This window comes from Sabethes cyaneus, chromosome 3 (genome assembly GCF_943734655.1).
Source record: "Sabethes cyaneus chromosome 3, idSabCyanKW18_F2, whole genome shotgun sequence".
NCBI classification, from domain to species: domain Eukaryota; kingdom Metazoa; phylum Arthropoda; class Insecta; order Diptera; family Culicidae; genus Sabethes; species Sabethes cyaneus.
In genome coordinates, this window is record NC_071355.1 from 226,982,597 (window position 1) to 227,007,448 (window position 24,852).

General features: G+C 37.9%; 1 protein-coding gene across 1 annotated transcript in view; it reads right to left on the minus strand.

Annotated features, from left to right (window-relative positions):
- Nucleotides 1-10,464, minus strand: part of LOC128744684 (putative inorganic phosphate cotransporter) — a 34,483-nt gene extending 24,019 nt beyond the window's left edge. The window contains exon 1 of the mRNA XM_053841849.1: nt 10,011-10,464. Within this exon, the coding sequence (XP_053697824.1) occupies nt 10,011-10,113 (103 nt within the window). The 5' untranslated portion in view covers nt 10,114-10,464. The remainder of the gene's footprint in view (nt 1-10,010) is intronic.
- Nucleotides 10,465-24,852: the final 14,388 nt, after the last annotated feature.

A 24,852-nucleotide genomic window follows, 5' to 3' on the forward strand; every position in this document is an offset into this window, starting at 1 on the left:
GCAGATCGTGATACACCTATTCTAGCTTATGACCTGAGTCTTATAGAGGTTATAAAAACCTGCTGAAGAATGGGCCACTTGGTCGGAAGGCAGTTTTATAGCGGACATAGCGGTCACCTGTAGAAGGATACACTATGGAACAAAGTACGATTTTCATGAAAAGAAACAGTAAACTTCTTATTTTCATCTAAAAATAGTCTAAATGTGAACCTCCTAGGTTCATGTGAATTAATGGATCATAGAGAGTGGTTGAGAATCGGTCTCCTAATCAAAGTATTATAACATGCAAAGTGGAACAAAAAATATTGAATTAAGTCTAAACCTTGTGTTTTTGTCTTGATCTTCAAAATAGTGAAGTTTTATAGTTTTTTTACAATCGATGGAGGGAACGGTAGAAGAAAGAAATGAAAGAAAGGTGCTGATAGTATCTCTGGTCAAATAAAGCGTGAAGGCAATGCTTATTAACGTTTGTATAACGTTCCTCTTTACCCAAGCACACAGTGGGATAGATTTACCCGGCGGTCGGACAAAACCTGATAACTTCTTTTCTCTGATTTGATTTGTAGAGCTTTGTTGTCTTCTATAAAAAAATTCCTGGTTGACGGTCCCGGTTGCAATGAATATGTCGCTTTTCAAGCCACAGGTACAGACTGCTAAACCAGATATTTCTTAGGGACAGTTGGAGAATTTTATATGTTTGAAAATGTCAGTTATCTTTCCCTTTCTGGTTGTAGTATAAAACTCCTGCCACGAAAGCTGTTTGAAGTCTTTCTCAATGTAGGTTTTGTCGTCCATAACCACGCATATGAACTTTGTCAGCATTGTCGTGTACAGTTGCCGGCATTGAGTTTTGGCTGTCTTGTTTCGTTCATCTTCGCGAGTTTATTGTTTATAAAATTCATCTGACCATAACTTTGTCTTATTGAATATTCTTAACTACTAAAATCAATTCCTAGCATTAACCAAACGGTCACGAAAAACATGTATTGGCATATTAAAGTCAAACATCTCAAACACCACATTACATTTAATTTGGAGTCAGTACTTTATTAGATATATATCGACAGCCCGATTCGTTTTTTATTTCGAGGCACGATTGTAGACGACATCCTCAGCTTGTTTGCAACATCTTGGACGTAGAGGTTGGGCTTAGAAAGCGCTGGTCACTCTTTTTATTGTCGCTGAGGCCGTCGGCTTTCGATTTTCGGATTCTCGCGAGAAGCAAAATTTTAAAGCATTGTTGCTTTTGCTCGGATGTCATTTTGATAACTGACGACTCGTCCCTTCTGTGACATGGCAAAATTACTTTTTCCTGCCTAGCGGAGTTTGTCACCTAATTTCAGTGCTTTCAGATTCATGCACGTATAATTTCTTTTTTTTTCCTACATTTTCAGGTACTTTTGTAAATCGTTTATAGCATTTTTAGCCTTCCAGTTGGCTTCGAGGTATGACGCTGGTCTAATAAGCCAGTCGTCCTATGTTCAAATCGTATAAAAAACGGAAAATGTAGCACTTAGGCTTTGCTTTACTCTGCTTTATAGCATTTAAACATTTGTACCGAAGCAAATGGAATACTACTACACGATCGTACAACTGCCAGACTGCGTTTCTGATTAGGAAAATTAGTTTTATGAATCACATTACTCCCCAATAGAATCAAAGGCAATCAAGCACACAATCATAATTATTCAATTTAATGGACACACCGGTGAAAGTTTTTCAATGGAACAAAATGGTCGTGATTTGGTTGAAGTGATAAAATTTAAATTATTAACGTGGAAATTGTGATTAAATTTACTACAATAATCAATCCAATATCACGTGCTATCATGGAATAACATAGTGTGGAAGGGTATGAAGGGACCTATTATCTTTTTCTTCTGGACTGAAAGGGGAAAACAGCAGCGACCCATGTTTGCCACGGTTCCTTGCTATTACTTGAAACAATTCACCTTTAAAACGCAGCTGAAGGAATTCCACCACTTTTCAAAGCTGATTCCTGAAAAAACGTAACACATTTTTGGTGCTGAACTCGCATTCATGAACTTCATGCGCCCATAGACGACGAACCTTGATATTGAACTTAGTAACCGCGCGCAGCCGCAGCCGCAAAGTTAAGCGTTACGGAGCACAAATTTCCGTCTTGTGTGCACCAAGCTAGTGAGCCAGCATCGGCGCAGAATGTTGTAAATATTTGCCGCTGCTATTTATTATTCGTGCAGTGCATTATCGGCAACATAAAACCGTACCTGCCGGACCGTTTGTGCGGATTTTTTCGGTTCTCATGCTGAGTTCTGCGCACATGTGTGGTTCCGTTCGTTCCGGTTAGGCTGCGTGGCTTTTAGGAATGACTTTGACGTGATTAAACTGATCAATTACTAAACAAACTAGGTTCGACGCCGGTGCAATGATTGCGGTCAAGGGTACTCAAATGTCATTGTTCCTATCGCTGTGGTTTGTTGTTCGAAATAATGTCAACAAAAGCTTGCAATGCCAATGAGGGCTACAAATGCAAGGTACTGTTCGATGATACTGTGATTAAATTTCTCTTGATGCTTATCAGTAAAATGCAATAATCTGCTTGAAACTGATAAACAATTTGAAGTAACTAGTGTTCAATGGTAGCAACAAAAGCGCGAACAGTGAGAATGTCTAACATAAATAGTGTTTGTTTTACTGTGTATATAATGATACAAGCTAACTCGATATCATGCTAGAGAGTTGCGTGCGTGAGCGATTGTCGGTTATACACAAGCGAGTAGGTTGGAACAGATTCGTTTTATCGGGTTTGTTCTATTAACCCATTTTGATGGATCTATTTTATCGACAGAATTAATTTTTATTAAAAAAAGATTATGCATATTTCTATTACTTTGAAGTGGAGTTCATATATTGCAGCATGGCATGGTAACACGTTATAACGATTTATTACATCAGAGAAAAAAAGATGTTTCGTAACTAAGCTTTTTCTAATGACCCAATTTTAAACGTGACAGCTTATTAGAGCCTAGTTTTGAGTAATTTTCCTTAATAAATTCTCTAGTTTTTAATCATGTTGCTTTACTTTATTCTCTTTATTGATAAGTATTGATTGTTGTCATGTAAACTGGTAAACCTATGTAATTAGGTGATTTGTCTGAATATATGATGAATTTAGTCTGATTGATTTACAATACATGTTAAATACTTTTGCATGTCATTACGATCATGTAAATGATGAACTGCATCATAACGATCATAGCTGTGTCGGTATTTATTCTGAACTCGTAACTAATCGTCTAAAGTAAAGGCACCGCTGGTCATCCATCAAATTGAATCATACAAATATGTGATTAAAATTCAAACTGCAGTAACAATAAATGCACTCACTCGCTCGTGTTTATCTGCCATATAACGTCACAGAGGTAGAAACTTGGTTCAAAATTTTATTTTTGTCATTAAAATTATTATTTTTGCCGATAAGTACGATATCAATACCTTTGGGCAACCAAAGTATTAATCCAATATGCTGTGAAATGATTTTCCGTTTTTGTTTTTATTCATTTTCCTCGGCTCGTAAATGGGGCTTTTGTAATACAGAATAAAAATTTGTGTTATAGATTTTGAGATGAAAAACAAAAACTAAAAGGATTTTTCAATTCAAAAGCAATTCAGTCAGCTTGGTTTAGAGTGAGTGGAACACGAATTACTTGTACCTTCTTTAGTTTGAGTTCCGTTAGCTGTGACCGTTGAGCACGTGCAAAAACCGTGATGATCACACATTCGCACATCGCATTTGCTGGGTGCATTTGCTTGGTGCTTCCGATGTATGCATAGTGGAGAAATTGAATAGCTTCAACTTTTTATAACGAGCAACAGTTGCTGTTTGCACTGCTGCCGATGCGATGTATGAATAACCGTCACAACGTCACGATCATAATCGCCGGCGTCATTACTTTGATTGACAAACGGAACTAAGCGTATCTGGATTTCGACTAATGATATGCTTGGCATTTATTAGTGCCATTAATGTGTCAACTGAGCAACTTAGGATAATGTACGCAGATTAGCTATAGGCGGTGTTCAAACTAAGCATCAATGATGTTTACGCTAAATGCACTAATTTTATTGCTCCTGAAAGTTTGAACTGAATTTAATGATCTTTAATCTTTTTGCATCATAAAAGAAGTACTCTAAAAGAAACAAATTTACTGCATCATTTATGTTGATCATTAAATTTTAATCGGGAGCAGAACTGGGAAAGAAAACTATTAGTGGACTTTTTATTGAGCATAATTTTAGATTTACTGACAAGGTTTTCCACATTAACCCTACAGTTGCTGTTGATATAATTACAAAAATCAGATGGCATGATCTGGAAAATAGCCGGTAACCAAAGCAAAGCCTGGGTGCTACGTTCCGTTTTCAAAGCTTGACCTTCTATTTTTATTCAACACATTTCGCAGCCAGCTGTTACAGTACAGGACAATTACGGGGCTAGTGCTATGATGGCTATGATACTATTAATTCTGGCAGCCTGAGTGATTCGAACGTACGACGACTAGCTTGTCAAACCAGCCTCGTACCTCGAGGTCAACTGTGCTGGATAATGCGTACCATCGGTGCCGGCTCGCATAGCGGTGGGCTTAAAAATGGGTCTCTGCCTGTTACCCAGTAACTTCTAATCCCCGTTCCACGCGGTTCGAGATGGGATAAGAATAACTCAGAGATGATCAAGTTACCAACCCCGTTGGGTACTTGGCTGTATGCCGACATGAGAGGGAGCTTGTCGACCTTTCGAGCTTTTGAACGTCTTTCTTCTATGTTAGGAGTGGTTGATCATCGTCCTCGTGCCAGCGGGACAAGAGGACCAATAAGGCGCTCTATGAAATCAAAAAGTTTCGAATAGCACAGAAGAACTTACTCGTCGATACAGTTGACGTAGACCTAGTCGATAAAATAAGGAATACGATTGGAAATTCGAAACATGGAACTGCAAATCGCTTTCTTTTGCAGGTTGCGATAGGCTGATAGGGCTATCTACGATGAACTTCGACTCTGCAACTTCGAAATCGAAGTGCCCCAAGTAACAATTTGGGTTTTATTACACTCTTATGATGGTATTTAAGACCAAAATTGGTCTTGAAGACCACAATAAGAGTACAATAAAACTCACATGGTTGCTTGGTGCTGCTGGAACTTGGGCTGGATATGTAGACTGAGGATTGAGGGCCGACTCTTGAACTATACCATCGTCGCCGTGCATCGCTTCCCACAAATGAAAATCAATTTTGACAATATGAACCAAGTAAGATGAGATGCATAGTATAGACCGCTGCATGTGGTATCGAACGATAATCGCCAAGGTCGTGTAAGCTTTGCGGCCTTGCGTGGTTTGGTTTTCCAAAGTACCCGAAGTACCCAATGGATGTTATTATCGACATCGAACGAACGATGCGAACCAGGACAACAGGTGTGCATCAAGCAACATGAATCGATATTGATCAAGTGGAAGCCGACTTAAAGATCCTGCGCGGACTATCAGTGTGGTTGAGAAAGTCCCAAAAAGTGATTTTCAAATCCATTTGGGCGATTTCGATTTCAGAAGATTGACTCGACCTTGCGGACCTTGCACACGTCACGGGACGCCAAGATTTATCAGAAATGAGCAAAGATGGAGAACTGTGTTGCAGCGTTTTGTGGCACGAACTGTATGTTGTTCGGGTTCTCAGTGATGGCCGAATAGAAAACCAAATATACCACATCTGCATCAATCGAAAGTGGAGAAGAAGCCCGCTTGATGTACGCAAATAATGCAGCGCTGACGCGTATCCAACACCATCTTGTTATCCGGTGAAGCGATACGCCAAGCTAGAAAGGGCTATTCGAAAACTTATAGATGGAACAAAAGAGCCTCGGGCGACTTCCGAGCGGAGGAAGAAGAAAGGCTTGCCGCCAAATGAGGCATCTGCTTATTGTGTGATATTTCTCGTCACCCTAGTGGCCGTTGTGCTAAATAGTTTAAACAAATCTCCCGAGTTTCAAGTTTATCAGGCCAACTAGACCGGAAGACCGGCAGCGCCTAACGTTCACAGCACATCGTCGCCAGCCGTCGTTAGCTTAAACTAGAGCAGAAATCAAATGTATGAAGTCCAGAAGCTCCAGAAGCAGAAGCTTTTTCGGTAGCTATCCGATTATTGAATCATACCGAATTTAGGATGTGTCTTCAGTTGTCGATCTTGGCATGCTGTCCTCTAATCATCCCTAACATCCGCTGTTCGAGCGTCCTCGTCAACAGCGGCCATCCAACGGGTCGAAGTGGTCTGCCGTGAATTAGTCGGCCTCTATCAAGTCCTCTGCTGAATATTGTTTTTGCTGGTCGCTCATCCGGCATCCTTACGGCCTGCCGTGTTTTAGTCGCTTCACAACATCCGCATCTTTATGCACCTGTGACTCATGCGCCTGTGCCACACTTCTCCTAATTTGCCGGAAAGAATTGATCGCAAGACCTTACGCCCTAACACACCTCAAGCTCGACAGTCGCTCTCCATTAACGTACATGCTTCATGGCCATAGAGTTCCTAAGGGAGTATTAGCGTGTGATAGAGCACGAGTTTCGTACGAAATTGCAGGCAGTGGGACATCAGCTGTTTACGTAATCCGTAGAGGGCCCTATTGGCAGCCGCACCGACCTCTTTACTTCACGGCTTACACCGTTGTCACATACAGAGTTAGACAAATTCGTCGACCACTTCAAAAATATCTCCATCTTCCATTACCGCAGTTTCAACACCCGAATGGCTACCACGCTCTCTACCAGTCACCATATATTTCTTTTTAGCAGAGTTTTTGATAAGCCCTATCCTCGCAGCTTCCTACTTAAGGTGCGTGTACTCCTCTTCGATAGCCCAAAAGCAAATTCGATAATCCGTCACCTTGCTTCAAAGCAACTAACGTTACAAATGGGTCCGATATCTCATCCGCTATTCTGGCACTTACCTTTGATCCATTGACTGCAATACGTATCAGCCTAATCGGTTATGTTGGAAAACCATGTACTAGCATAATCCGTCACAGGTTATTTTGTTTAATTGAATCGTACGACACCTTAAAGTCTATAAACAAATGGTGAGTCTGCAAGTTGAATTTTCGGAATTGTTCGAGGATCTGTCACAAGGTGAACATTTGGCCCGTCGTGGTGCATTCCTCTCAAAAACCGCACAGGTACTCGCAAACAAAGGTTTCCTGCAAAAGCTTGAGTTTATGATACAGGATGTGGGAGAGAATTTTGTGTGCAGATTTAAGGAGAGTAATGCGATAATTGCTACGTTCGAGTCGATGGCCCTTTTTAAAAAAAGGGGATATGAGTCCTGTCTTATCGACACAAATGTTGCATCAGCTCTTCAGCAATCACTAGGAACCGTAACATTTTCGGTATTCAGGAGGCAAGGCATCTTGGTAAAGTCTCCAAAAGAGGGTACCTATTTCTGAATGTAAGTAGAACAGGCGCGGCATAATGTTGTTCGATAGCACTCTCAAAATACTGTGCAAGGTAATCCTTAATTGGCCCCAGAAGAAAATCGATGCTATTGTCCGACGGCAGCCAGCTGGATTCCGTGCTGGCTGATCACGTCTGGGTCATATCTAGACGCTCCGTATTATATTGGCATACTTTCACCGTTACTGTTCCACAACGCCTCAAATCAGATTACTTTACCGCCTAAAACGAATTTTTAATTCAAACAGGAAAACCGTTCTATTGTAGGCCTGCGAGATGTGGTGCATTTCGGCGAAGATAACTCGAAAACTGTAGGTCTGAAGCTCTGAACTAACTGTTGCCTGTCATGTAGCATTCCCGGGATTCCCGGGACCTCAAACCTGGGTCTCCAATTCGGAAGTACCTCTTCCATGTCAGCAGTGCTTGATAGAGGGAAGGGAACGCAAATAAATCGGATGTGTCTTGAAGAAAGGAGCGAACGAAATCTGCAGAAAGGCTGAAGCACTCGAGTGGAATCCGCAGGGACAGCGCAGAGACAGACTCAGAGACCCATGGCTGCGTACCCTAATCAACGATATTCAGACTGTTTATTCGAACCTCTCGTGGCATCGGGTGAATGCGATCCACAATGGTGTAACATGACTTCTTTCTTTTGTCCTGCCGAATCGGCGTTCATGGACAGAGAAGTAAGGAAAGTAAGCCAGTTGAAATACTGGAGTGGTTTAACAGCATAACACACGCATAAGCATGAAGTTAAAATATTTCATCATACTTGCAATAAAACTGGAGCAAAATTCATATACATACAAAACTAAGAAAAGTGCAAACGTAACGTCTTTCGTTATCAGCGCAGTTTAAAAAATAAATAAACTTCAACCAGTTGTGTTGTTGACATTAGGCTATTAAATTTTATGAGCTGACCTCGTAAATAAATATGATAATCAAATGTATGTCTCGATCACTCAGATTCATGTTAATGCCCATCAGACCTAATTCGACAAAAAACAATTCCTATGGAAAATGACCTATCAAGTATGAGTATGACCTCTGTTTTCCCTTGCTCACCCAATTTTGTGATGTTGCCTTCAAGGAAATGAACTTTTTTGCTTCTCACTTCCTATATTTTTATTTTCGACTGTTTGGGACCTATCACTTTGGAGGTGCTCGAAAAATGAGCCACCAACATTTAATTATGACGTCCGTTTTCTCCTATTAGTGCAGGTTTTTGGGAGAGCTATTTTTATCACCTTTCGAGCATAATCATGCAAATTTTTGGTTGCATGCTGATACTGATACTGATGAACAAGGATGGTCATATTCGGCTTCAAGAAATGTTTTACGTAAGAGTCAACAGGGTTCGTGGCAACGCTGAATAAAAGTATTTTCATGATCATGAACGCAAAATGATGTAAACAGGTGGAAAGGATATGCACCGAAAACGATTATTGATGGGGAATTTTTCTCCTTTATCTTGTCAGGCCACGTTACATTAACGTATGTAGTAATTGTGTAACAACGGATGTAAAAAACAGTTGCACTGATAGACGTGTCATGTTAAACATAGGTTTTTCAGCAAAAAGTAGTATCACGTCCTATCAGTTTGTTTGACATGCAAAACGCATCATGTATAACATATCGGATTATCTATTCATTTAATCAAGCTTTAAAGACAAGCTGACCCTGACTGACTGCGCTACATTCCAGTTTTACATATTTGTGTAAATTATATAGGTGTTAAAGTTTAATTCGATCTTAATTTTTATGAAAATATCTACCTCTGACAATCTTTTTGAAGAAACACTTTTGAAACTTTCTGAAGTTCAAGAGCAATCAAGATCTTTAATTCCATACAAATTATGGCGCGTAAACTGTACATTTAAATGAGTGCACAATATTTGGTCGCCACTATTGGTAACCGGTTTGCTCGATGTCAACGCCGGGTTGCTTTTATCATCGCAGAGAATGTGTTAACATGTAACTTAGAGCTTGAAACTATAGTACAACCATGTTCTGTGTTAGTTTAGCATTTACCACACATTCAATTCAAACTAGATTGCAATAATTTATTACGTCATGAAAAAATTCTTCGATTGAGCAGTGCGATAAAACAATTAAAATGAACGATAACGAAATGGTCAATTGTATTAATACCATGTACGGATTGGATCACCACGATTCAAGAACCATTTTTTATAGATTTCATATGCCAAACTGTAGTTTCGATCTGACCGACCTTCATCTTCCTGCAAAAAGTTTCGTACATTCATCACCTGTTCTGAACTACAGGAAGAACGAAACAACTCTAGCGAAACCTGTTGTCCTTATAGACGTACCTATAAGTATTTCAAAAACTAAGCGCGACCGCAATTCGAAGGTTTATCGTTATCCATGTTTTGTTTTGACAAAATTAAGAATTTTTGATCGATCATTATGGTAAAAGCTTTTTTTTAGTTTAAGAATGAGCACGATTGTGTCACTAGACTAGTGAGACTAATTAGAAATGCAAATGTGATACTGTATGGGTAATACTAACGCGGCTTGAGATCGGAACATTTCGTTTTCTCCATCGATGTGTCTTTATTGTAGCCATTCATTTCGATGGCTTTTCCGTGAACTGCTTTATCATTATCACTCATTGTGGTGCACTTTCTTCGCCACTCAACACTGCATGAAACACTTGACGTCGAACTCTTGCGTTGAAAACTTATGCGGGTTCACTACTTTCCAATCACTCCAGCTGAACCATAATGTGTAGATTTTTATCCAAGTTATCACAAATCACTAATTGTTGCACAATTAGACGAATTCTTTTCTCAAACCCAGTTTGAATTGCCGCCAGTCGAAGTACTCAGTTGGTGAGGAAACAAATGGTCGATATTATCACTGTATAATTCATAAACTGATACTTGGGGTGTTCGTAGACCGTTTGCTAATGTTCTGTACTACTGTAGTGCAGTTTAGTGTACCGAGGTCCCGAGTGCTCTGTGCTGTCGTTCCGATTCGAACGGAAGCAACAGTTAGAATGCGCGCTCGATTCAACTGAAGCCTAAACTACGCTTACAACACGTCGACGTCGTCGTCGTCGTCGCCAACCGTCGAGCTAGCGTGCCTTCAACGAGCGCGACTACTAACACCAGCCGATCGAACCGACGTCTACCGTCTTAGTTTAACCTGGCTCAAGCGCTAGCTGCTGCATGCTCGGTAGCGGAGGTAGCAGAGCGTTGTGATTATTGTTCGATACGGTGATAATAATCAGCATCGTGTGTGCGGCGGAGCAAAAAATAGTAAATATCGTCACCGTTGTAGTGTTCCGAACAGAGCGGCCGGATTGCAGCGTAACATTGATTGGTGCCGGTTTTTTAGAGCCACTGACCACAATAGGTACCTATTAGGCTACTGGTGTGTGACCGTACGGCTTGACGAGAGCGAATCGAGCGATATTTGATAATGAGAGACGAATTAAAAAATACGGAAAATGCCTGGTATGCGGTGTGGAAAAATGCAATGGAAAGTATTCGAAGGCGCTACTGGTGAGAGGTTGCAAGGGACGTGTAGAGCGACTAGAAGCGCGGCTAGTGCCAGACCCATCGGTTGCACCCTCGTGGTTGAGCTTTCGAATGTATCTATTTGATTTTTGTTGGGACTTACAGAAGACCCTTTTTGATTTGTCGACGGGTCAGCTTTGTACAAGTAAGTTAAGGCCATCCGGTTTCAGTAATAGATGAGATTGTTGAAGTTCTTTTTTCATTTTGCAGTACTTAGTTGTAACTGGGCAATTAGCTTCGAATGTAGATTGAAGAAATATTTTTGAGAGACGTTTGTTCAAGGTCGGGGATATCAACAACAGCCAAAGTCTTAGTTTAGAATGTGTCAAGCTCCTGCGTTGTACTATCTGAAGCCATCTATTTGATTCTCTTTTTTGGTGCCATCAGTATTAAACCGCGCTTTAAGGTGAAATGAGTCGTCATTAATTTTGTACATTACAAAAGCAGTTTTTTGTTTGAAACCAAAATTCTGGTCTTTCCGTCGAAAAATTAATGACTGCTAGTTTCCCGTTAACAAGAGATCGCCCACTAACATTTGCACTATAACACTTCAGTGACACATATTATATACGTTCTTTTACCGTGAAAAATCACGTAAACTTCTCCCTGTAGAGATAATAATATTCATCTAATTTTCACATAAATGCATTAGTGTTCATGCGAACTACCTTAAATTCACGTAAATGGTATAGGAAAAATTGAATGGAAAGTATTCACATAACTTTTCCTATAATTTCGACGTAAAAATTATTTTGAATACAGCCCGGACTCGATTATCCGGGTGTTCATTTTTATTTTCAACCCGGATAATCGAATCATCTATTTTGGTACAAATTTTTTTTTTGGTATGTCAAGTTTTTGACTTTTAGGTATCAGAAATGTTTTATTTATTATTGATCTATCTTCCCAAAAGTCAGTAAAATCCTTTCTTATGATTTTTTCCACTGATGATTTTTTTTGGTACAATATTATTTTTTGGGTGTTATGTTTTTCAATACAGTGGTAACCCGATTTTGTCACTCCCCGATTTTGTCACTCCCCGATTTTGTCACCCCCGATTTTGTCACGTTTTTGACCCGATTTTGTCACGTTTTTTACCCGATTTCGTCACGCTTTTGATTTATCGAAAGCTTAGTTTGAAAATCATTTTCAAACATGTCAAATGTGTTGAAACACTGTGAAAAGAACTGTGTTGATTATCGTGGAGTTTCCACAAAAGTTGTTTCTTATCTCCACAACTATAATAGCTAGAAGGTCACTTTCTTTGGCAAAGTTCTTTAAAATAATCTTCTTAAAAATTTTGTAGAACATTGTTTTGCTCTATCTCTTACTGCTTGAAAAATAAATTCTTTATCTTACTTTTAGGGGGGTTAATCAAAGAATCGTACATACCATAAGAAAGAGTTTTTTACGCTGTGAAATTTCTCTGAACATAGTTAACCTGTATAATCAACCATTTCGGCGCAATTAAAAAACGCGTGTTTTCATACCTGTGGGACATGTGCTGTCGCTGTGAACAGGTGACAAATGTCCACAGAGAGGTAGAAGGAAGTGCGAAATGTCCTAAAAGTGATCAGAATGAAATATATGTTGTTCGTTCTAAGTTATCTGCAAAAAAATAAAAATTGAAAAAATACCCGATTTTGTCATTGTCCCGTTTTTGTCACCCCTAAATTCATCATGGGGGTGACAAAATCGGGTCATTACTGTATTTAGGTATTATAAATGTTTTTTTATTATTGATCAATCTCCCCTAAAGTCATAAAATTCCTTTTTTAAATTATTTTTACTGATGATTAGGATGATGATGATGATGATGATGATGATGATGATGATGATGATGATGATGATGATGATAATGATGATAATTTTTAAGTAAAAAAATTGATTCCATCATCGCAGGGTTTATTTTTGTTTTGTTCGCCGATAAAAGGGATATAAGAAAGGATTCTTGTAGCTTTGGGGAGGTGAATCAATGCTTGTCTAGTTGGAATCATCATGTAGCATGAAAATTATAACATTAAGGTTTAAAATAAATCATTGAAAAAAATTTTTTTCTTTTCACCCGGATAATCGAGTCTAAAAACCCGGACAATCGAAACCCCGGATAATCGAAACTCCGGTTAATCGAATCCCCGGATAATCGAGTCCGGCCTGTATACATATTTTATTTTTAAGAACAGCATTTTTACGAAAACTTCAAAACTCAAGACTGGACATAAACACAACAAATGACGAATTCTGTAGTCTTCGTTAAAGTGTTAAAACGTCAAAAACCAACAGTGCGTAATGTTCTGAAGGATAAGGAGAACTTAGGTGTGGACAGACGGCAAAGAACTACCGTGGACCCCCGTTCGTTTGACCGTTTTTAATCTGAACTTAAAAATGGTTCATGTCATTCTCAATATGACATCATTTGCTTATGCAGACAATGCACATAAACAAGATTTGTTTGTACTGATCTTGCGTGTTTATTCTGTTTTACAATGCGTTTTCCCAACGATTATGGTTATCTGATCGGAGAATCAAATATTCGCTGCTTGCAACTGCCAACTGAATCAAGCCACCAAAAACAATAATAAAGAACAGGGCAGCCAGTTCACACAAACTCCAGCATATTTAGGGTTACCAGTTGTTCAAATTAAAAGCAAACCCCGTTAGTTTGCATGAGGAATCTTCCACTGGGGGTCCACTGTATCGAGCAAATCGGAACTAGGGACCAAGAACTGAGGAGGAAAATATTGCGTTAAGTGGCATCTCCATCCGGGATATGGCTAGAAGTTACGATGCCAACTATCAAACTCATGGAAAATTCTCGCTTGAGAATACCGTGAAAGCACGTAATTCCGATCACCTAAGGCATGATTCTTATTTGAGTCCCTACTGAAAAATATAGCTTTGATATTTATTAACACAGTATGTGTCTTTAGCTAGTATTTTCAATTATGTTTCATGGAAAAATACTAAAATGCCTAAATTATTTACCGAAAGTTAAAAAAATGCATCTTAGTATGATGCATCAGTGCATCTAATTCCGATCATCAATTATAAGGGGTGATTCTAATTCCGATCACAGGTGTATCTAATTCCGATCACGTCATGATGAGCTGTTAAAGCAAAAAACTTTTGTCAACTCGTACCATATGGATCTGAAATGTGTTGCTTTTATGTAGTTTGACGACAATCCCCCTACCAGTCGTCTTCTGCTTGCGTTAATGATCGTTATTATCATTAGCTTAATATTCATAAAATTTGTGTACTCAAAAGATCGGCAAGCGGATTATAAAACTTTCCACTTCTTTTATCTTTGTTCAACTGTCACAATTACAATAACATTAGGTCACTTCGACATTTTCATAAAGCTTTGATCATAAATAATAGTAAAAATCAAATCAGAAAGGTTGTGTTCCAGACATGACTGCGTAGTTGGCGTAGAACTACGTGAGGCTGGTTTTCACGAAGAAACCTGGAATATTAAAGAAAACTTTTTACAGCATATTGGTACATGTGTAGCGTAAAATAGCGTAAAGTGAGAAAAAATAAACAATATAATAATAATATTATCTTGCTGTACCATATTTATGGAAGGCGAGCTATTTTGTGATATCAAAAACGAATACTTTTACCAGTGCCAAAGTCGGAGTATTTCAGTATAGAAATTTGCCTCACGCATCCAGCTATTAACAAAGTTATAGGAGAAAACTTAAGTCCTCAAAATAATATGTTATTGTTATATTAAAAGAACACGCATTAATAAGATAGTTCATACTGCGCTGTTTGCAGCGTTAGAAAAGCAAAACGTCTGAGCCTTTCAGTTGGCTTGGAGGTACGGCACTGGTTTAATAACCCGCTCAAATGAATATATCAAATTTATAACAGGATGAGTTCTAGATAATAAGTATTTTATAACAAAGTCTCCTTTGCGTTTTGTTATAAACTTGGTCTCGTTAGCAGTTGAAATCACTAAAGTTGTAACAAAATTTGCTCAAGGCATATCACAAATATATCAAACTAACTGAACCGACAAACTTCGTATTGCCACAAATTAAACTGTGTTGTACATAAATCGTGAATCTCGGATGACCTTTCTCGCAATCTTGAGTTTTGCAAGTTTCTGGGGAGTTCATGGGTGTTTTAATATACAAATTTTTCTCACAGTAAAGTAGAAAACAACTCCCCCAATGCTTAGCCTGATAAAATAAAGCGGATAGCATTTAAATATTCGCCATCATTACAAACCATTTCGCCGAATACCTTTTTGCAGAACACCAATTCTTGGTTGACCATAACGTGGAATAGAGAATTTCGCAGAATACCATTTCGCGAAAAACCTTACGCGGGATGTACCATTTCACGGAAAATCTTTTCGTAGAAAGTACAATTTCGCAGGGGTGACCCAACTGATGGAACGTAATAGAGGTCAGTAGATCTAGGAAAATAAATAAACCTAGATAGAGGTGATCTCTACGGGGGACTGTCTCCCCGCAGTGGCCGGCGAATCCGACGGCAGGTCGCCGGCAACACTCGCGGCCTGTGGCCGCCTCGCGCTGAATTATCTAATGTTACTATTGATAGTTTTTGGTGGTCTTGTTATTGATTAATGTTTTATGAAAAAGTCAAAAATTTCTCGAATTCGATTAGTTTTTGAGTTACGCAAAAATTTCTGTTTTATTTGTATGATAGTGCTTATCCCCCTACCACAGGGGTGAGGGGTGTCAAACCATCATTAAAAAAAATCCTGCCTCCAAAACCCCCCACATGCCAAATTTGGTTCCATTTGCTTGATTACTTTTCGAGTTATGAGGAAATTTGTATTTCATTTGTATGGGAGCCCCTCCTCCAAAAAAGGTAAGGGGTCCTTATTCATCATAGAAAAAATTCATGCCTCCAAAAACACCCACATGCCAAATATGGTTCCATTTGATTAATTAATTCTCGAGTTATGAGGAAATTTGTATTTCATTTGTATAGGAGCCCCCTCTCCTAAAGTGGGGAGAGGTTTCAATTCACCATAGAAAAAAAATTGCCTACAAAAACACCCACATGCTAAATTTGGTTTCATTTGCTTGATTAGTTCTCGAGTTATGCAGAAATTTGTATTTCATTTGTATGGGAGCCCCTCCTCTTAAAAAGGTAAGGGGTCTCAATTCACCATAGAAAAAATTCTTGTCTCCAAAAACACCCACATGTAAAATTTTGTTCCATTTGTTTGATTAATTCTCGAGTTATGCAGAAATTTGTGTTTCATTTGTATGGGAGCCCCCTCCTAGTGGGAGGAGGGGTCTCTAACCGTCATAAGAACCTTCCCTGGCCCCAAAAACCCCTATATGCAAACTTTCACGCCGATCGGTTCAGTAGTTTTCGATTCTATAAGGAACATAGGGACAGACAGACAGACAGAAATCATTTTTTGTAGGTATAGATTATGATATAATTTTATCTAGTTTATATCCATATGAGTAACAAAAATCAGTATTCTGTCTTGCTGTATAATCAAATTGTGACAAAGCGCTTTATAAGTAACAGAACAAGATAGAATCTTGGTAGAAACATTTATAACAAAGTTTGATAGAAATATGAACTTGAGCAACAATTCAGTAAGATTTTTGCTAGAATCATCTGATCAGGAAGCTAGACGTCACATGTTCGAATCTCGTCTGAAAGAGTCAAAGGATTTGTAGCACAATTGTCCCGTATTCTTACAGGCTACGAAGTCTGTCGTATAAAAACAGAAGGTCAAAATTCCATCAAATCGGAATGTAGCACCTAGGCTATACTGTGCTCTGTAGTAAACAAAAAACACGCAAGTTTATTTTGCTTCTTTGTCTTGAACCAGCAGCAGCCACAAGCTTGATGCTTGTGAAGATGCAGAGAATTCCCTTGTCTTTATTAGCAACAAGTATTGGACTAACATTCCTTCCCATCCCACCAGGACCCGCATTCGGACGTGATCGGCGTCTGTATTGATCAGCACGCAGGGATCTGATAAGGTTGCACAAAAAGGAACAGTGCGCTGTCCTAAGCATGCTTTTTCCAGCCATCATTTTGCAATTTTCATCGGTCCTGGTCAATAACGGAGTAGCAGCACACGGGCGGAATCCTATGCTTGTGCCTATGCTTATGCTTGCTTATGCTAATCAGCCACAAGCTTGGTGTGTGTAATGGTCGTCTGTGCCTGGGAAGCAAGACTATCATACGGAAAATGTATGGAGAATTTTTAGCTTGAAAGCTTTCGTTAATTTTCACTATTTAGCGATTGGCAAACAATCTTTTCAAGAAAGCCATACAATTGCTGCATCGTTTATGATCAAAATCCGTTTTAAATTGGAAGAGCTATTAGCGTTCAAAACTTTTCATTCTTTCGTGACGGTGGCTTAACGCCAAATTTTTGGTTGACACCTTGCCGTAAGACGTAGTCCTACGTCAAAAAATTTCGATAATCCTGCCATGTTATCATGTTGCAATCAATCCTAAAATCCAAATAGTAACTTCGTTAGCTTGCATTTTGCCAGTTTATAACTTTGATATAGTGATCGGAATTAGAAGCAGAAAAAAAATTATGTTCATAATTCCGATCAATTACTTTAATAGAATAAATTCCGCAAATTCAGCATTTTTTCAGCCAAATTTGATACAAAACGGTTATATATGCTTGTATCTATTAGTTATCATAGAATACCGAAGAAGGTAATATGTTTTCACGCTCCTATGATCTTAGCAAATTTGATCGTGCGCTTAGCACTTCGGCTAAGAAAATACATTTTGATGGCGTTTTTTGCTTCTGCCTGTCGAATTTAATTTATTTTGAAGTGCATGGTGCCCCAAAGGCAGTCATTTTTCAACAACTGACACATAAACACATAGCACAATAACTAAGCGTACTCTTTCATTACAGATTTTGGCACAATTTTCTAAAAATTAACCATTTAGGTTGAGTGATCGGAATTAGGAGCTGATCGCAATTATGTGCGGTCACGGTAGTACGCAGCTAATAACGTTGATTTCATGCCAACAGATGTAAATCTTCCAAATTTTCCGAAATTTCGATCCATTTAAAAATTTTGGGTAATTGTCAAACTACTACTTCGATGAAGCGAGGGGACAGCCAAGAGGCAAAGAATTGCGTTCAAAGGGAAAGAAACATACTGATTCATTCGGATCTTCAAACTTTGCGGGGCATGATGAGTCCTGTTAAGAGAAAAGTCCAACATTTTATCAGAATTAGAGAATTGTAATGATGTAATACTGTGAAATTTAAATCTGAATAAAAATACTGCAATCTAGTCATTTTTGTTTTTTGCGACTCTCCAGTCCCGAATTATAGGTTGTTCTATGTGGCCAAATTAACTTTTAGCCATGCATTAGAGTTGAATAATTTTAGCGTCAGCACGACGTTTCGATTCGAAAGCCTCTGTTTTGGTCAAACGTTCACTCTCAGCCCTTCTTGAACTGATACTAAAAGAACAGTGCAACGAGGGTAACCCTCCAAGCATTTCTGAGCTTTACTCTATCGAGAAATTTTCATCTGTCATTAAGGGAAACCTTCGTAAAAACCCAAAAGCGATCGGAAATGAACTTGAATTAACGAAAGTGTGGTTAAAAGTCTCTTAACAAATCGACCATACTACTGGAAATGCACTGTATAAAACCTGGCCAAAGGGGTCAGCAATCCCGGGAGAACTGTACCAAAAATGTACCTGTACCAAGGTGCTTGTCTGTAATTTCCCACCAAACAATACTTACCCGCCTGTCGCCAAACCGGTCAAAAATACTTGCAGAATACTGGCTGGTTTACCCCACAGGTACACTCTTAAATGTGTTTACTTCTAAATAGATTGCTTAAAACTACTCAATATCCCCTTAAAGTACACCAACTTTGGGTAGAAAATTTAACTAATTAGACTCCAACTTTTGAAAAGGACTTTTTAGCTGCAAAATGTAAACAAATTGAGTGAGTGTTTTTTCTCTATGCTAATCCAGCAAAGCTCGGTTACTTGGTTTGTTATTCACTTTGATAACTAACGTACTTTTGGATTTAGTCTGCCAATATTTGGGTGCATTCAGAATCTGAGTTTGTACACTTTAAGGGCATTTTGTGTGATTTTAACCAAGTTTTAATTAAATTCGTCCTATTTACGGATGAACACATTTCAGCGTGTAGATAGTGTTCCACTTCTGCGCATACTTGTTACTTCTACCAGCAAAGAACCGGGGTGGTTCTTGCCGTATCAACAATTCCTATCTACTGTACTCGGTACTGGGTTTCTCGTCGCTAATTCGTTAAGCGTCTCGACACACGCAAGTCGGTCTTAACCTGGTCGAACTGTCTAGCACGTTGGGCCCCTCTATTCTTGATGTCGGTGAGGTTCTCGAAGAGAACGAATTTCACTGCACAGTAGTTCGGCATCGTTGCGGCGTGACCGGCCTACCGCAGCCTCCCAACTTTCGCCAGGTGTACGATGGGTATCTCTCCAACTAGTGCCTACAACTCGTGATTCATACGCCTACGCCACTCACGGCTATCCGTTTGTACTCCAACATAAATAATCCGCAACACCTTTCGTTCAAATAAGGCTAGTGCACGTATGTCTCCCGTAAGCAAAGTTACTGCCGAAAGTCTATAGAGGACTACTGGTCTGATTAGCGTTTTGCACTATTTGCGAATCTAGCCTTGCCATTGCATTTTTGCAACGTTGGGTGGAAATGGGTTGAATTAGAATCCTGTTCCTTTAGTTTAGAAGAACTATGCGAACGGAGCAAAAGCAGAACTAGCAATGGAAATTTCGTACATATGATCTGTATAATATATTACCAACATCTAATTTAAAAATTTTAAGGTAAAATAGCTAGTGGAGTGCGTGTCACATTGTACCCCACTTTGAGCACTGCAGTGAATGAAAATACGATAAATTATACCGTGATTATCTTCTTGAAGTAAGTTTACACTGTAAAACCAATATTGATTCAGCTTTGGAAGCTTTTGAAAAGTGCTATTTTTGAAGCCAGATGGAGTTCTGTTTCAAAGGCGCAAATGAAATTATACACTCCAATTGTTGAAGACAGTCTTCAGTTGCTTCTTAGACTGAAAAATGTACACAGACATTGACATTGCCAATATAAACAAACTCGTGAGACACGAAAAAAGATAAAATGAAAAGTTTCCTGTTTTGAGGAATGAAAAGATAGCGAATAAGGTTGTTGAAATTTTATTTTAAAAAAAAGTTGCCAAAAATTCTGAAGAAAGCTGTGCCTGTCCCAGTAACAAAAGAGTGCGATCATATTCTGCTAACAAATAAATATAAACCTGAAAACCGGATTCGCTCAGTCAGTTGTTCATGATTTTGATTTGAATGTTATGAGCTCACAGTTGAAATTGTCGTCTCTCAATAATACGATATTTTTACTCATAACGTCTTACCTCGTCTCACGTTTTACATTCTGCTTAAAGAAAACTCCCAGAAATCACTTTGAATTTTTTGGTATATTCAATAACTATTTTAAGTTATTATATTTTCCTAACATATGCGCAAAGGCAAATATTACACTTAACCTAACATATTCGTACTTGCCTTGATCCCTTAATAGCAACAGCTTTTCCTGTATATGTAGTTATAGTTATCTGACAAGGATGCAATTACCTAAAGCCATTATCGTTTACTTAGAAATATGAAAATATCTCATGTTAACGAGTTGGTTATCACTAGACCTCTTCATAAGTCAGTCAAATATTTTGGCAGAAGAATAGGCTACACCTGTTCAAATTTCGAATGCAATTTCTGATTAGATACTGAATTTCCTGTCTCACGGTTTCATGCAATCAAGCGTGGGAGTACGAGAGATGAATTTAGTAATAATTTAAAATATAAATTTCATTACGGAGCAAATGATTATAATTTTCGTTACTGTAGTTAAAAGGGTTGTTAGCTTTGTAAGTCCTCAAGATACTAAGTGCCAATAAGGCTTGTAACTAAAGTTGAAAAGAAGCTAACAGTGAGAGTTTTCATCATATTTTTAGTTTATAAAACAACCCACTTAATCAGGATACTAACATTAATATTTATAATTTATATCGTCTTTATCAAATTTTATCGAGGTATAACTGAAAGTAATATGACAAGTGAGGCTGCGAGAGGGAATCTTACATAATTTTAAATACAACTGGTTAAAGCTAGATTTCATTAAAAAAGAAATAGCTATCGTCAAAAGAATAGCTATCGGAGCAGCTGGATGCAGCGTATTGAACTCCAAATTTTTCATGCAAGAAAAATGTGCGTCAATGTCAAGAAGAGATTATTGTTGTATTGTGCCCCTGCCTGTTATCTATGGCTACCCATGATGAAATCGAGAGCAAGGCGAGCTGTCGGAAATACTACTTGATTGAACAAAGCACTTCGTTCAATAACCAGATTGAAAGTTACATTTTCTGATAAGACTTCTCATCAATGGCATTCATATGAGATATTCGTACGTCTATTGAATTAGCTTAATGTGAAATCACGGATCAATGGAGTGTTCGGTCACATTTATCGCTTATAGAAATATTATTCAATCTCGTGACAGTATCTGGTTTCGAGCGCGATGTACAATAGAGAAGGTGACTTATTCCGAAAAATGGCATCTGCTCAACAACGTCACATCTATTGTTGTGCCTATCGCCTGCAAGACGATTTGGATTCACTCGTCCAATTTAGCGTAAAGTTTGCGTTTGCAGGTTTACAACTTGCGAGTCTCGAACGGAGGAGTCAACAAACTAACAACTAACAGACTAACATTTATAACGATTCTAAATTGAACCTAATTTTGCTTTAAAAATGTTTATTTTCCTACTTTCCTACAATCTTGTTGTTCAGTGACAGAGAAAAGTTGTTAGCTACCGAAGGTGAATTACTCTACCAGCATGCGATCAAGGTGTAACTGGTTTAGAGACCTTCTCGACAATTTTAAGGAATTTTGCGATAACATTTTCCATGGTAACAGCACGCTTACTTAATATGAAACATTTGATTGAATTCTACTTTGACATATAACGAGACTATGCAAATAAATTTCACTGTTTTATATTAGTTAAAGTTAAAGTTATTTTTGACCTAATATCAAGAATTTTCAGTTTGCCTGAATCTACATTTCTCGCATTAAGCATTTATTCTTCCCCAACGTTAAAGTTATATTTATACTAGAAAAAGTAGTTCGAAAACAGACACTGAGGAAGCCTGCAAGTCGTAGGCGAAATACGTATCTGTCATTGAATAAAATACACATAGTAGAATTAAATTGGATAAGTTTTCTTATTTTTTATTTTTAGAAAAAGTATATTTCTAAGGAAGTTTGGAATAACCGATAGTTTATTCGTAATCGTCTCAATTAGTGTCTCTTAGTGTAATGTCCTACTTTTTGCTTAGAGATATACTAGTTACAGTATGGATCATGTCAAGCTTTCTCTATGTTCAAAAACTAATGTTTTTCCATTACGTGTATCGTAAATTTTGTTAGCTAAGTTTTGATATCATTAATTTTATTCGATGTTTCACATTTCAACTGATTTTTTTCTACAACTGACTTGTATTCTAATATATAATCAGTAAAATTGTTGGACTGACGATAGCCAAACTGCTAATTCTAACAGTATAGAAAGCACGAGCAAGTATGCGGCGACTCAATTCAATTGATGTGCTGTAATAACGTTAATCATACGTAGATATACGCAAAATGTGTACCTACCAGCGATTAAGGAAATGTGAGATTCCATAAATGTGTCGCTTAATGCCGTTTGATTCTTCATTCGTCGTCGGTGTGTTACACGCGCCTCAGGGCTGAAAAGTTCTAAGGTCGTTCACGTCTCTAAACAGCATCGTAAATTTATTCTGGACGATTGATATTAGGTATGCGGTACCGGATTACTAATTATAAATTGTTGAAAGACGATGAGGATAGAGGTTTCAGCGGGAGTATGTACAGTAATAAAATCTTTTTTAATATGGTGTACCTATACGGAAGTTCACGTGGAAGTAAGACATGTAATGAGATTTGAAGCTAAGCTTGACTTTGAATGAGTCAGAAATTATTAAGAAAATTAAATGCTATTTACGAAATAAAATATGAATTAACCTTTTTTGAATTTAATATGAATTTTAACCTACATATACAGTAGGTTACTCCAAATTGGTCAGAGCTAGAGCCTTGTTTCGTTGCCAGAAAGATCGACCATTTTCAGTTGGTGTTAATGTTTTCTGCGAAACACAGAATGTATATGAGTTATGTGTAGGTTATGCACGTACTTTATTTTATTAGTACCAAATTCGTTTTCCTGATAAATTGCGATTCGCACGAAGTAAAAATAACAGAACGACCCACTTCGTGCTAGTCACTCAAAAGTCACATTTTTTCTGTTTGTGTGGTCACTAAAGCCACGTTTCAAGATTTTGCATATGTGAAATTACAACGCGCAATTTCAACTCAATCGAAAATTATTGATTGCATGACCATGGCGATTCAAAAACATCGTCTTCAACAATTGAAGTTTCAACAAGGCGATGCAACATGGCACAACGCGCATCGGAATTGATTTATTGAAAGAAACGTTATCACTGATAATCAGGCCTGCAAAACAAATTAGACTCGAACATACAGCTCGAGAAAATCTAGGAGGGATATACGACCTATATTGTTGCAAAAATTGAGCGAAAATTGGGCTTTCTCCGAGCCAGTCGTCAAAAGTCGGTTCTACAGGAAATAAAATGCGAAAAATGCGGTCGCTCCTTCGAAAAATGTTAGAAAGTAAGGTTTTTATGCCAACTACTCTGAAAATTTACTTAAAAAGTATTTAAAAGTAAGTTTTTAAAAAAAATATCAAAAAACAATTGGTCAAAAATTGATGGAATAATAGATTTTTTGTTGTGCAAAATGGTTTCAAATTAACAACAAATTGATTTGATAGGCCGTAGAAACATTTGCATTAATTTCAATACCAATACATACTACGGAATATGGAATCCTTGCGCAATCCTCGACTGAAATCCTCCTTTTTTGAGCTTCCCTTCTCACTCTTTGTGCATTTTGAAAAACTTTTGCGCATGACAACAAAGAGAAATTATACCTAAATCGACATTATCTGCGAATAATTTCTAAAACCTTGAACGAAAAAAATCCTATCGCCATATTATTTACTCCATCTTTTAATTTTAAACCATCAGTCATTGTTCACTGTAAGTACCAATTTACAAATACAAATTTGGTCCGGTTTTGGTCATTTACAGGTTGGTTAGTTTGGTCACTTTTTAGTTACTATGTTTGATCATTTAGTTACTAAAGTCATTTTCTTCGGGCACTATCATGGCTATTACCGTTGCAATAAAGTTCTGTTCTGTTTTTACCACGTTGACAAAATGTTCATTTTGGAACAAAAACTTAGCATTACGGTCTCTCTAAGTACACCTGGACGAACAAAAAATATTTGTCTTCGGGCATAGAAATCGTGTGGGGGAGTTATACAGAAGATAAGTACAGAATCCACCAGTTGAAATCCCCGGGATACCTCTGTAAAAAAAATCGCCTTTACTATAAAATAGCAATCTTCGGGATTCTGAAAGCAGGAATCCTGGTGTGTTAGTAAGAGCAGTTTAACAGCTTCAAAACTCCGAATTAGGTAAAAATATTTTACAGATAATTCTATAATTGGTTGAACATTTAGTAAAATATTTACTAATTGTAAACATTACTAAACAATCTGTCAAAAAAAAAACTCAAACTTTGATCCATCCAAAAAATTTAGTATTCGAAAAACTTCAGTAGTTTATTTCTTAACGGGAAATTAGCAGTTATCAACTTTTCGTC